Raw genomic sequence first — 15,793 nt, 5'->3', positions numbered from 1 at the left:
TGATTTTTAATAAATTCATTTATAGAAAATATCAATAGTAAACAAAGTTTTCATAATCGATTCAAACAGAGGTTATAATTAATAAAATAAAAACAAAAAATATAAATTACAAAAAATATTATAATAATTATTGTACTAATACAAAAAAGTAAAATAGATATCAAACAAAAAATATTATAAAATATATATAATAGTGGTATGTGATTAGTTATGTCAGGATGTTCATTATATGTTAAAGATTATACAAATATTAAAAATATGTAATATATTTAATAGATTTCTCCCTGGTATCGATCAATCTGTCCTGGTTTCCTAAGAAAAAGAAAGGACGACTTCTAGCATCCTTAACTTCAACAAAAATTTGCGACTACAAGATTGTTTTGTTAACAAAGTGCATTAACTGAGCAGGCAACATCCTGAGGAAGTCTTTTAGCAATGACATGTTACATAACGGTAAATGGTTTTGATAGCATTATGTGCCGGAGGGGACGTATGAAGATTCCAAAATTCCTATGCGCTCTTAAGCTCTCATGTCTTATTAATTAATTCTTGCGGTTAGGTTTCCTAATTCTTGAAGAAACTAATTTAACTATTAAACGAACCAAGTTAACATATAATTAAACTAAAAATAATGATAAGAAAATTTAAAAAAATTGGAAAATTTGAATATTTTCAAGATTTAAAACTTGACAATTTTAAAATTCGAGGAATTTTTAAAACTTGAAAAAAATTTTAAACTTACAAACTTAAAAATTTATAACTTTAAATTTTTAAAAAATTCTTCAAACAAAATTCAACTATAATTTCCAATATTTTTTCACTTATTTTTCTAAATGATTTCTAGTTAATCTTTTTTCACTTTCTATGGATTTTTACTAACCGATTTATTGCCAATTTCAGGAAGAGGGCATGACGCACCGAACTCATGCAGTGGCGAAAACACGTGCGCATCAAGTACGGTGGTCGAGTCGGTGTCGGTCAAGGACAGCGGGAGCGGGAGCAGGTGCAGCTGCAGGTGCGCGTGGTGCAGCTGCAGCGGGAAGGGGGCGCACGACTCAGCTACGTCTGTCACCAGCCTCAACTCTCGTCGACGGCTCGCCGCAGCTGCAGCACAGCAGCCATGCTCTGCTGCGGCCGCAGGAAAGTGAGTATATACTACTTTTAACATTTTCAAGATGTTATAATGCAACGCATAGAATGTTTAAGTAAGAAATGATGCTGCTTTGCATAAAAATATAAAGACCCGATTGATACAGGTTAAGATCAAATTAAATTGATAATAGTTAGGCTTTAAAATAATGATAGTTGGAATTTGATTATCATTCAAATTTCATGATAATCTATACTTAGCTATAGATCAATAAGACTTAAGAAAAATAGAATTTTACTCAAAATTTATCTAAGTCAAATATCTATCTTCAAAGTATATTTGGTATAAGATTAAATCACTGTATGTGTATTTATTTACAATGATGTATGTATAAAATATTTACTCAATACAACCAATGATAAATCTTTTTCTATATTAAAATTAGCAATTCTATATAATTTTTTGACAATGAGTATTCATAAAAGGTTCAGAATATGATTCTATCTTGATTCTAATTCCAGTATTCCTTTTCTGTTTGTAAAATTTATGACATATCATACATTTTATATTATTCAAAAACTATTTTCTTGAAACTATAATTAAATATTTTAATTAATTTTTAAATAATAAATTGAAAGATTATATTGATGAAAAGCGATATCATCTATTAACTTTCTTTGTCATTTTGTCCATTTATCCATACAATAGATTCCACCAATGAATTCCTGAATTCTTTGATGGAATATAACAAATTATAGAAAGGATTGATAAACTTACCTTCATATATCTTTGATTATTGTGCTCGATTTACATTGGCCAACTCCATCGAATGGCCTGGACATGATTGCACCCGTGAAATCAGATTAATCGAGTCACGTGCTCTCACGTGCATGTTCAGTTATAGATCACACTTCACTACCACGTGGACATGTTTATTTTAAAGATTCGTATAATGCTACATTATTTTAATATAAGGGAATCTAAAATAAAATGGTATATTTAATATATTTTTTATATTAATAAAAAGAGATTAAATTTATATTATATATAAATTAAATTAGAAGATAAAAATAATTATGAACAGAATTATAGGAATAAACTTTATACAATTGTAAGATTTTTTTCCAAATTATTATTCAACAGTGATGCGATTATGCATTTTTTTCCACTAATAGAATAAAAAGGATAAAATTAAAATTCACGTAAAAAAACCAAGAATGAAAAGTTCAAAGTAAAAAAAATTCAAAATAAAGAGATTGAAAATGGAAAAATTTATGGTTGAAGAATTCAATATGGAAAAAATTCAAAAATATCCAAACTAGAAAAAATTTCGTATAGTTTTGGTATCCCTTCGAAAAAAAATTCATGAATATTTTTCCCCCCCTCCTCACACGAATTTATTCGTAGACACAACATCGTGACGGAGCACGTGCATTTTTTTTTTTTTTTTTTCGGTTTCAATATCCTTATTGATATTCCAAGTGAAATATCAAATTTTCGGTGAATGCGTTACATGGAAATTGAAAACATAGTTCCGATACACGCTGAATACATCGGTCTGTTATAAATCAATATCGAGATACGGAGCGGAACAGGTCGGCTTTTATCATATATATTTGTCACACTCTCGCCCACAAATATCCGGCAGCTTGCCATTATTTTCTATTCCACTCGATGATACGAGACCAACCAAATAAACGTGTGTATCTCCACTATTGATTTTCAAATCATCGTAACAATCATGGATGATTACTATTTACGTTGTTATGAAAGATTTAAAAAATCAGAATAGAGAAACACGATATTCTACATATATATATATTTTTATTATATTTTTATATATAGCATGCATCATAGATTTTTTTCTTTTTTAAGGATATAACAATCTAAACTTTAAAACTCAAAATATTTCGTGTTAAAATAATGAAATTTAATTTCTATATAACAAGAAAAAAAAGAGTAGAAAAGGGGAAAAAAAGTATTTCGAGAGCTTCGAAAGTTTCGAAACTTCATAAAGAAATTCACAGAATTTTCGGATTTAAGTTTCGCGAATCTAAAATGTCGGTCTCAATTTATTTTTTAGATTTTTTTTTAATTTAATACAATTCAAAAATGAATGAAAAAAAAAATATATATATATAACCAATATAATAATAATCCAAAAATTTACAATGAAAAGTGTCGCTATACTTTTCAACATTGTGTCATTTTTTTTCGAATTTTTTCTACATGTCTCGTGACGAGCGTGGAAAATCGGTAAATCGTCTTTTGAAAACGAGTCATGTGCACAAGTTCAACGGGAAGAGAAGACAATGGGTGGACAAGATGGGAAAGAATAGACGGCGCCGCCGAGGCACGGAATACATGGCAGCTACATTGCCATGTCATTTTTATATTGTTCTTCTCGAAAATAGCCCCCGGTCTATCCACGGCCTGGAAATGGTTTACATCCAGCCTGCAGATTTTGTAATCTATTATTTCGCGTTTATTATCTACTCGCGCTTATGTTTTATTAAATCCTCCACGCCTCTATATCATAGATTAAGTTTTTATTATCACTCTGACTATGAATTTTTGATTGCGTTTTCAATAACTAGTGATAACTAGTTCTTTTAATTATATATAAATACATTTAGGATATCATTATTGATATTAAATCTATAATTTAGTCCTGTAGATATATATATTTAAAATGTGAAATAATTGAAATACTCAATGTGAAAAAATTCAAGGTGAAGAAATTCAAAAGAGATAGAAAATGAAGGAATTCAAAAATAAAAAAATTGAAAATCAAGAATTCAAAAAGTAGCATTCAGTAAGAATATCAAGAATACCTTTATGGCAGAACTGTGCTAATGTGAAACGCTTAACTCCACCTTTATAGAAGGTGTCAAAATATTATACTAATATAAAGAAAGTATTCCCTTTGTTAGATATCAAAAGCGTCACTTTATAAAGAGGAATCCCTTATGATAAAACACGAAACATTCAATTTTTATACTTAAATCGGAATTTTCATATTCTTTCCCTATTGTTGAAAATTCTGATCGGCTTGTTAATTCATAATATCGAGATAGTGATATTTCATCTCTTGCTATTTTCTTTCTCGATTTGTAAATTTGTAAAAAACGCGATGAAATAGTTGTAGGTGGATAGGAAAGGAAAAACAAGACACTAATGGCGGCGCGAATGTAAAGAGAATGGCCAAATGTCGTGGTAACGACGAATAAAACTGTCATGGGTACAGCAAGACGAAGTGGTTCACGGACAAGATTATTTAAATTCCACTAATGACGTCATTAAAATAATAAACGATGTCGTTTAGGGGGCTGTGCTCTTCCACGGTCAGAAACTACCTGGGAAAACTTTCCTCTCGACGCCATTTTATATCGGAAACTTCCCCCTGAATTCGATTTCCTTTTACTTTGTCGATTGTCGATTTCTAGAAAAAAATTAATTTTCGTATGACAAAAATAAATTCAATAATTATTAATGAATTGAAAATAATCAATTATTTGTACGAAAAAATATTTGCATACATCATTGTATTTGTATATATTATATAATTAATAATTTATAGAAAATAATCTTGAAAAATTGAAAGGCAAAATTTTATGAAAAATAATTGTAATTAAATGTCTCTTCTAAATACTTTTAAATTATTTTTAATTGATATATCTAGAAATAAAATGAATAAATCCCTTGGACAATCATAATTTTATTACAATTTTCTAGATAATCCTAGTTAATTATTCCAGTTACCGAATTTAGTTAATTTTAGTTACCAAATTTAGTTAATTGACTGTATATATTAGTTACTAAATTTTCTCTTTAGTGATCGATTCGGTGAAAGGCAAATTTGACTTGATATATTTTTATAAGTTCCGGAAATCAGGTTTACGTTCCTTGCGCGTATTACACGTGTCGGTAACCTCGAATATTTTGCATGCTTCCGCGAAAATTCAACGTACTCGTTGCACTTGGAGTGCATTACGATCAAACACGCGAACCGAACCGTTTCGTAAGAATGACTGAGGGTATAATTGGTGTCTGGAAATAAATCTAGAGTCATTTTGAAAAACTCTATCATATTCGAGATTGATTAATTTTTTACTTTATATTCTAATTCTACAATCGAAATTTTTATGATTCAAAGTCACGTAATTTGAAATTTCTAACATTAAATTTTTAATTGAAATCAAAATTGATTGCACTGATGTAAAATTTATTTATAAATTAAATTTCATTGTATAATATTACTTTTCCATCGATGGAAAAAATAAACTTTCTATCTATATTGGGAAATTTTATTCTTGTAAAGACAGTTTTCTTGTAGAGATTGAAATTATAAATTAATAGATTGAAATTATAAATAAGCATTATAATTATTTATATATTTTCATACAGGAAGAATTGTCTATTGTATTCAGATTCCATTCGCGTTTTTTGTACTCAAGATATCTCGTTGTACAATGGATCTGCTACAAATTTAGATTTGACCCGACAGATCGTTGAGTAAATCATTCAGTTACGACCTAAATTTTTTTTATTCAAGAATAAAAATTCACGTTGAACGAAAAATATTTTAAAATGCTTTCTAACATCTAAATATTTCAAGTATTATAATTCGCGTGTCTATTAGTTTAGAAATTGTATATAAAAAAAATCATAATGTAAAAAAAAAAAAAATTATTTCATACAAGTTAATTCTTGAAAAAAAATTATTGTAAAATTTTGAAAAGCGTATCTATGCTTTCGATTTTAGTTAAAAAATATTTATCTTTATAAAAAAATTGTATTCTATTTATTTTCTGTTCACTTTTTTACTTTTTTTCATCTTTCATTCAGTTTTCATATTCTCGTTACATTGAAACGTCTTTCCTTCTTTTTTTTTTTTTTTCTTTTTTTTTCATATCAGAGATATTTGACACGTATCGAAGAACTTTTTTGTGTTGGTAACAATTCGAAGGATTTTTTTGAATACTTGTCAAAAATAATTATCATTGGTTTCTCTTTTGCCTCTATTCGTAAGCCTGGCTTATTATGGGTCGCTCATCTGCTATTGATATCAATAGCACGCTATCGATCAGGGACACGTGACGAGTAATAAATTCTCAGCGTAGTCGTGGTAGAAAGAACACGTCCATTTTAGAATACGATGATTTTTCATAGTTGTCTGTTCATAGTTGTATTAATTAATCAATATTCGAGGATAATTGGCTAACTAAATATTGGAAAAAGATCTCAATCTCTTCTTCAAGAAAAAAATGTGTTATATTATTTCTTTCTAATTTTTTTGAGAAGTATATATTTGCAGATTTTCTTTATTTGAAATATAATTCGAAACGAGGGATGAAGCTTAAGTATGAATTTAAAATTTTTAATCTTTCTCTTTACGAAAAGAAATTTACCATGCATATGGATAGTTGCCTTGAGATCAATCCAAGATTGTAATAATTATTTATTTCTCTTTTTTAACTAAAAATTAAACTTAATGTGAAAGTAAAGAAGATTAAATTTCAAAGAATCACATTATTTTTTCTCCAGGATTCAAATCACTTAATATCAGGAAATGAAGAAAACGAGAAATATGAAATCGTTAAAAATATCATACGTGGTTTAACTTCCACTTGCAATATACTCCGCACGAATCTTCTTATGAAACACCCGAGGCATTCGATTCGTACTACCTTACTTCCACGAAGATTTAAATATTAGATTGCTATTCCGAGAAAGCTGTTTTACATTGCAATCTGGCGATTCACCTCGCTACAATGAGGTTTTTTATTCGCCGAGAATTCTTATTTCGTTTCTCTTCCACATCCATGAAATTCCTGAACTTAAAGTATTGTAAAATTTCGAGTAAAAAATTTATTCCATACATACAGAGCGTTCCAAATAAAACTTCACAATCATATTTTGTAAGTAAAAATAAGAGAATAAATTTGTGCATATAATGTTAATAATTTTTGAAAAAGATGAATTATCAGAGAGGAAATTTTCTTAAAAATTTCTATTCGATTTTAAAAAATTTTTAAAAATCTACCAATGGTATAATACCTATATTTTCAAGATATCGCACAAAATTCATCATCAGGGAATGAGAAGAGTCACAGTTGTAAGGCAATTGGAGTCTGAGACAATGGGGAGCTTTTTTCAAAGGGGAAGACGAAAGAATAGGGAGGTGGTGAAAGGTTGGATGAGTGAGTAATATGCAGAAGGTCCCGACCATCCTTTGGATTTTAATAGATCAGCCAATGAACAAGAACCTCTCCGTTATAATACATTAATGAATAGCCGTCCATTTTAACGCAGCTCTAACGCGAAATCAATATCTAATTATCTTTCCACTGCCCTTTCTTTCCTTTTTGTTCGTTTTGTCCCGTTGTTTTCAACGATTGATGTCCCTCTTATCGAGACAAAAATTATCTAGAATCGTCGCTACCTATCAAATGAGCACAATTATACTCGATCGATTCTATGTTTGTTATCAAATTCCGTAGATTATTTTTTAAATAAATTTTTAATAAGACACGAATTTGTATTAGGATACGATAAAAAATGGAAAGAGTATAATGATTAAATAAATATAGATTATAAATATAGATTTCATAGAATGATGGGAGAAAATGATCCTAGAAAAGTGATAATTTCAAGCCACCGTGTAGAAAACGGATAGTCTCTTATCGACGATACTGACGACCCTTCATCAGTTTAGCATCGACACGAAAAGACATGCGCACAAAGCATTCGATCGAGTATAACCACGACACATACTCGAGAGGAAGGAACCCTGCTGGTTGATCGTGTGTGAGGCGTCCTTAAGCGGTCTTCCGCCACTCTTCCTTTTCGGGTCATTCATTACTCTCACAAGAGAAGTTTCATAATTGAGGACTAATTGTCGCATCGAGGCAAAAAAAAAAAAGGATTAGAAAAAAGAAATTGAAAAAATAAGAGAAGCAAAGAGAATCAGAGATGAAAAAGAATAAAAACAGATAGAGATAAGTGGATTAAAAAACAAGTAAAAAAAGATAGGGAGATCTAGGGAAAGCCAGGGAGAGTCAGGGAGAAATAAACTCAATGAGAGATAGATCTCGCAGGTTAGAGAGTTAAGGAGAGATAGATAAAAGCACGAAAAGGCAAACAGAGATGAATGGAAATCAGCAAAAACTAGAGAAAGGGAGGGAGAGATAGAGAGAGACAGGGAGAGACAGGGAGAGATAGGGAGAGACAGGGAGAGACAGGGAGAGACAGGGAGAGACAGGGAGAGACAGGGAGAGACAGGGAGAGACAGGGAGAGACAGGGAGAGACAGGGAGAGACAGGGAGAGACAGGGAGAGACAGGGAGAGACAGGGAGAGACAGGGAGAGCCAAGGAGATTTAATTATAAATTGAATCAATAATTGATTGATTGATTTATTATTTTCCATCATTGGATAATTCAAAAGCTCCAGAAACAACTCTGATGATATTGACAATACATAATTTCAATGATAAAAAGAGCTATTGATACGCGAAAGATTAAATCGAATTAAAACGAAACAATGAATATCGAAATATAATTTAGGGAATGAAGAATGATGTGTGAAAAAATAAATAAATACGAGCACGAAATATATATTTGTGAGAAGGATAAAGGATGACGGAAAATGTGGGGAAAAAATGGGACGAAAACTGAGAAGGGTGGAGATGTCGGACGAAACGGAAGTCCCTTTGATTTTCAGGCGAGCCGCAATTATCCCTCTCGCACGTTCCACATACCGGAACTGGAGCAGTCGGATCGTTATGATGCTTTCTCTCTCTTTCTCTTTCTCTTTCACCCTCCTATCCTTTCTTTCAAGCCACCCCAACGAGCACTCGTGGCCGTGGCTTACCGCGAAAACGCATGAAAAGATTCACGGAAAAGATTGTGTGGAAGGGAGAGAGAAGGATGCAACTGGCCTGAGGGCACCAAAACTTAAAGAGAGCATTACGGTGGGGAATGGGGGAGGCTTGGAAGGGGGTTAGATCGGTGGTAGCAATCGTGGAGACAATACCGAACGGTTGAATGAGGTATGGGAAGAGAGAAAGAAAATTTCTTGTTTGCCCACGTCGACACAGGCCGTTCGACCTCATTAAAAATCATTTGCTTTCAAAGTTGATTCGGAAGGCCACGGTTAATCACCTGAGGGGGCACTCGAAACGCTTTTTATCAGTCCAGTTCCAACGCAACCCCTTTGTCTTCCTCACAGTGTGATTGCCCTTTTCGCGTCTCACGCTTAAATCCTACCGATTCGTTTTATAATGTGGCAGTCTTTTGGGAATTTTGGGAATTTGATAAATGGTTTTTGAACTTTCTCCAATACTACGATTTGAATCGTTTAATGTTGGAATACTTAAATATTTCTTGGCGGATATTGTAAAATTGTAGAAGATATTAACAATTTCGAATTTTTTAATATAGCGTAATTAAAAGTTTGGAAATTTTTAATTTTCTTGGAGAGTTTGCAATTTTAACCGATTAGATTATTTTTCATTTTCATTTGAATCTCGAATCTTTTGAATTTGGAATATTTTTAGATAGATAAATTTTGGAATTTTAAATATTTTAATTTTGGACATTTTTGTTTTTTGAATATTGAAATATTTGGACTTTTAAAAATATGTAGGTATTTAAAAATACCAAGCAAGATATTGAAATCGTTTTATTTTTCAGTGAAAAATGCTCGTGACGTTTCACATACTTGTCTATAGAAAAAATTGCGATTCCATGAAACGGATCTAGCCGCCTGTAGAGATTATTGTTTTTGAATACAAATTTTTCCACAAAATCGAGCGGAAAGGAAGGACGCACTCGACGCGATGAACGGAAAAATATCGGTGACAGCAATCGTTGAAACAATCCATGCGAGAAAAATGAATCGCGAGTGTTCCCCTCAATTCTATGTAAACTCTTGTCTATAAATTCTGTTGGTTGTCTATGAAAAGAGATTCAGTGCTATGTGATTAATTTGTATGGATCTCTTGAAAAATCACTTTTCTATTGTCATACACTTATCTGATGCACCACTGTTTTTGGATGCTAATACTGAAAAACATCTATGTTTGACAAAGTTTTAATAAATTTTTTAATGTCAAACGAACAAATTCTTCTAATATAAAAATTCATTGTATTGTATCGTTTGTTTGATATATCTTCTTGTTTAGTATGTTACATATTCTATAGCATATATATAATCTCTATGAAAATAACTTCTTTAAGTACATTCCTAATAAAGATAATAGTTAAAACGTAAGTACAACGAGTTTAATAAATTCGTAAATATTTTAATGAATTCTTTGCAGCCATAATATTTCTAGACATGCTTTCTGTCCACAAAGGTTGTTGCACCGTCCTGCATAAAAATGCGCACAGTGTCCTCTGTCTCTGATGAAGCCCCTGTGCTCTCCAACTTTTCCAATAACTTGCATGAAAGGATTGGTTGGGGAGAGAAATGCAGAAGCGTGAAACGTGTCGACCAAGAATTAAGTATGGAATTTTCTATGCCAATTAAATCCTCTTATTAATTTCTAGTTGATGCCATTTCAAATGGTTATCAATTTAACATTCTATAATAACAATTTTATCTGATTTTCATTCGTTTTATAAAATGCAGAACTTAAAAAAGATTAAGAAAATTGTTTTCACCTAAAGCCTTCTGATTGATCAGATAAAAGAATTTAGAATACATTAGAAGAATTCATAAAATTGGGTGTAATTGAACGTACGTGAGTAATCTGTCGAAGCATCTCGGTCAAAGGTTATAGAATGATATCGAGAGATCAATCGTTGGACTAGATAACCAAGTGACTGTTCCCAACCTTCATTAAATGTCAAACGTGTGGCGAACTCTTTGAAAAGACCAGGATCAAAAACAGACAACCAGAGATCCCGTTGATCCTATTGTCCTCTCTATGAATCCTCCATTAATCCTTTTTCTCTCAAAGAAGGAAGTAAAAAGGTCAAATCAATTTTTTTTTTTTTTTTTATAAAATTAAAGAATGAAAGAACACAAGATTTTTTAAAACTTGACGAAAAAAATTGACTCTAATTTAATTTTGAATAAACTTTTACCAAATTAATTATTACTATTCTCGTGTTGTAAATTAATTTTAATGGAGCATTGAAGTAATGATGGACATTTTTTTTTTAAAAGATTAAAAACATATATTATGAATATCTGTGAATTATATATATAAGATTCTTAAAATTTTCAATCATTATTTTTCATAATAAAATTAAAAAATTTCTTTATTTTTTAAATTTAATTGGTAATAAAAAATTTTCATTCTCATTTTCGCTTCTCAAAAGAAAAAAAATAAAAAAATAAGAGAACAAAAGAATCATGTATACGAGTGATCTAAAAACAGAGGAATTCCGAAGCTAACTGATATACGTATTATCCTTCCATCAGCCAGTACAAAGTGAAAACGAAGAAACGAGAATGAAGTAGGGGAAATAATCCTGACTAGGGGCCACGAATGGACATAGAGCCATGGATTTCCCTGCTTATTGTAAATGGGCCGCGTATATATTCGGCTTTGAAGAGAATTCTCCGCTTCATTTCAGTTTCTCCTCTCTGAGTGTTTGCCGATGTGTAGCTGTTGATCCCTCTGGAATGTTGGGCTCGATATCTTTGATATGCAAAAAAAAAAAAAAAAGAGAGATGGATCAATCATGCGATGTGCATGCGAAATGAAGAGATAAGTGAAAGAGGAATCTGCGAAATCCGGAGAATTTTTAAAGCTTTGATATATATCCAACGTTAGTCACTAATACAAATATGAATTTCTTCTATAAGCTTTGATTTTCTTAAAAATGTTATATCTCTGTTTATTACTCTCTGTCACTGTGATACTTTGAAATTTGATTAATAAGAGGATAATATCTAAAGTGGAATTCTTTTTCTTTTTATTCTTTTTTTGTTTTTAATTATTTTATATTATTAAAATGTAGAAGTGAATTATAATACATTAAGTATTAATCACAAAAAGAAGAATTTTTGTTTCATTTTCATAATAATAATAAAATTAAAATAATAAAAGTCTCTAAATAATATTCATAACATACATTCATAATTTCAATAATATGAAAAAGGAATTAAAATCTATAATAGTAATTATAAAATTAAATATAAAATAATAGGGAAGAATTCATGAAAAGAAAAATCGAAAAGAATAAAATACTGTTACTTCTCTTTTCTTTAAAATATATAATTGTTATAAATATAATCCAAAATAAATAAGAAAAATTAATAGATATTTAAAACATATTATAATAAGTGAACATAAAATTTCTAATTAGAAAGAAAATTATAAAAAATTGAAAGAATGAATTAATTGAAAAATAGATTATAAAGAGAATAGAAAAATCTGACAAATAGATCTTTTCCATCTACCATTTAATTAAAAAATCTATCGAATTGTCTAGAGAGTGCACTCGTGTGGACAATTAATTTTCAAAGTGTCTTTCCCACTAGTGGAAGTTCGACAATTTACGAGACGGACATTTTCGAAAACAGTCACGAAACAAACGTATGAGTACACTCGTAGCTCCTGAAGTGGTACTTTTGCAAAAGCGTATGTAACAAGAGTGAAACGACCTCCACAACTTTTATTTCTTAAATTAGTTTTCATTTAATGTCTACTAGATAACACTCCTATAAATAAATTTATTGATATACTTGTATACATGATGCTTGTATATGATATAATATTATATGTGGTTCTTTCTCTTCTTAATCTTCTCTTTTTTTTTATTCTTTATTTTTTTCTTCTTTATTCTTTCATTTTTTCATCACTTTTCCTGTTTTTTTCTTTCCCTTTTTTCTTTCTTTTCTTTTTATAAAGTTATAATAGATTGAAAATAAAAATATTGTTCTAAAGTTATAAAAATACAATCTATAAATTATAGTTTTCAATTCACAATCAATTAGCATTAAGCATTTATATTAGATATTTTTCTCTCCATAATAATAAAAATAACTCTGAAGGAGCTCGAAATTTTACATTCTCTCTTTTTTTCTGCAGTGATACTAACAATGAAATCTCAAATAGGATATAAATAATCATCCTTGTGCCTTGTGAACGTGGCCATGGAAAAGCTTGGAAGATTTTCTCGACCGAAGCAAATTGAGAAGAAGAGAGATATTCCTGTATTTTTCTTCGATAGGATTATAGGCATAGCTTGTGCACGGGCGAACAGGATTACCCAATAAACGATTCTTTCTTTTTCTCCTGGCTGATAAAGCCTCGGCAAACGTACCCCGATTTCGGAGCCGATATCTTCTGAGTGACCGACTCGGCGAGAAGAGTCGAAAGTTCTCTCTTCAGCCTTGTTCAAAACCTCACTCCAGAATGTTCCTTTTATCGAAGTCGTATTCTAGGGGATTCTTTTTAAGGATCAGATACATGGATACACATGGAGTGATTTAGTGTCACCAATATATATATATATATATATTTAATTCTTCTTTGAAAGAAAATTGATTTTTTGGAGATTGGTAGATATATATGCTTGTAAAATTTCTGTATTTATACATCCATATAAAACAATCAGTCTGAACTAATTAATAAATTGGTTCAATAAAATTCTTGAAAAATAAATTTTAACGATAATTTTTTAATTTTAGAAACACTTGATCGAATTAACACCGAAAAGATATTGATTGGGATAGACACAAGATGGATTAATTCTATTTCAGTGTCTAATATTATGTGGGAATACTTGTGGAATCAATATTAAGTTCCCAAAAGCATTTTATGAATTCAATAAAAATGACCTAGTTGAAGAGGAACACTTTGATGTGTGCTTGGTGAAAGTGGAACAAGACAAATAGAATAAGGTATATATGTGTGTGTGTGTACTAACTACAGAGAAAAAGAGGAGTTTCCCGAAAATTTTATTGCATTCATCTACCATTCAGAAAATTCGAGTCTTAAACCATTAACTATAAAAAAGTTTTATAACTGATCCATGAAAACACAACCTGGAAAAAGAATTTTCAATTATATATTATATTGCAATCTCAGTAATATATCAAAAATCAAATTTGATAAATCAAGCAAAAATATTGTATGTACTTTTTTAAATTATAAATTTTTTAAAATTGTTTAAATATGTATATATATGTTATGTAATGATATATAAATTTTTAGTAATTAGAATAAAAAAATAAAGAAAATAATTAAAAGAAAAGACTGAAGAAAATATACTTACCAAGGTAAAAAAATATTTTTCTATCATTATTAAAATTTATCGTATCTTTCTAACTAAATCTCTGATCACATACAAATTTTCCATCAGCAAATCGGACGATCCCAATTCACCGAGTTAAAAAAGATGCAGAAATCATCGGTAAATTTGTTAAAGAGAAAAATTGGACATGCAACTTTGTTGTAATCAACAACTCGCTTAAAGGCCATATTAACTTGGTAAAAAGCTGGTACTCCGGCGCAATATATGTCACATATTGTTCGTACTTGGTTGCGTATATACGAGCCACATACTTCTCGCCGTACTCCCGTATGTACATAGGCCGGTAGACACATAGTGAGTGCATACTGGCGTGCATCGACCTCCGGGATAGTAGCGTGTGCGCGCGCGCACACACACACACGTACACAGAGATGCAATGTGAAAATGTGGTCAAACATCCTGACAGAGAGGATTGGAGACTAAGTGAGAAGGAAAAGAGAGAGAGAGAGAGAGAGAGAGATTCTTCTCGTACGTATGTGGTAGATACACACCAGAGGGTGCACAGTGGATGAATTTAGTTCAGTTCCAGCCACTTCAGGATCGTGAGACGCAGGCGCGTTGACCGAGAGCATCGTGCTGCAGGATCCACCCCTCTACCTATGTATTTATGCTAGATCTTTGTTCTTAAATTTTTCCTAATTTTTCTAATCTCTTCTTTTTCTTTCTTTTGAATTCCTTTGAAAAAAATTTAGTTACTTGTCTTTAAAGGAATAGAATTAATTTAAGAGTCAAGATTAAAGAATAACTTGATATAATATTTATTCTTTTTATGAATGTTAATCACTTATAATGATTATTATTGATAATTATTATAATTATTATAATTGTTGTCACTTTCTTTAATAACAAGTAATGGATAAAAATAATGCTCTATATTTTGGTCACTTATATTCGTAAGATTCTATATTTCTTCTGATTATTCTTCTTCCCCTGTTAAATTGAATAAAACTTTTTTCTATTTCTTCTTTCTTTTTTCAACTATTCATTTAAACTTCTTATTTCTTATTTTTTCTGTTTCCTTTTTGAATTTTATTTATATTTTTTCTCATTTCCAATTCTTTTTTATTATTCTTCAAAATATACTTCAATAATTTTTGTTCCATCCATCCTTTATACTTATATACTGCCTATATACTTCACTACCTCTTTAAATATACTTCAGTTATTTTAATCCAGTTTAATAAATGATATTTTTTTTTCTGTACTTTTCTTTTATCTTTTTTTCATACTCTATTAGATTTCTTATTCTTTAAAAACATTAACATTAAAATTTTACTTACAAATCTTCTTTTTTCTCAATCAATTTTAGCCATTAAAACCATTTTTTTAAATATTTATATAAATGTTTAATATTTGCTTAATTTTTATCAATATATATATTACATTAAATATTTACACGACTTTTAACACATTATTTTATTTTATTT

At 30.0% G+C, this 15,793-nt stretch overlaps 1 protein-coding gene across 3 annotated transcripts in view; it reads left to right on the top strand.

Moving 5' to 3' along the window:
* The window catches only part of LOC409836 (rho GTPase-activating protein 100F), a 52,220-nt gene that overhangs the window by 8,614 nt on the left and 27,813 nt on the right, over positions 1 to 15,793 (top strand). For 2 of the 3 annotated variants that reach the window (XM_006559493.3, XM_026442551.1), the window contains exon 3: positions 901 to 1,144. In XM_006559493.3, coding sequence (XP_006559556.1) covers positions 926 to 1,144 — 219 coding nt within the window. In that variant the 5' untranslated portion in view covers positions 901 to 925. Of the gene's footprint in view, positions 1 to 276; positions 454 to 900; positions 1,145 to 15,793 lie in introns of all 3 variants that reach the window. The other variant, XM_006559494.3, reaches the window with a different exon arrangement.

The sequence above is a fragment of the Apis mellifera genome, linkage group LG8, assembly GCF_003254395.2.
Source record: "Apis mellifera strain DH4 linkage group LG8, Amel_HAv3.1, whole genome shotgun sequence".
Lineage (NCBI taxonomy): Eukaryota > Metazoa > Arthropoda > Insecta > Hymenoptera > Apidae > Apis > Apis mellifera.
The sequence above is the reverse complement of the archived record's forward strand: the minus strand, read 5'-3'. Positions and strand labels throughout refer to the sequence as shown.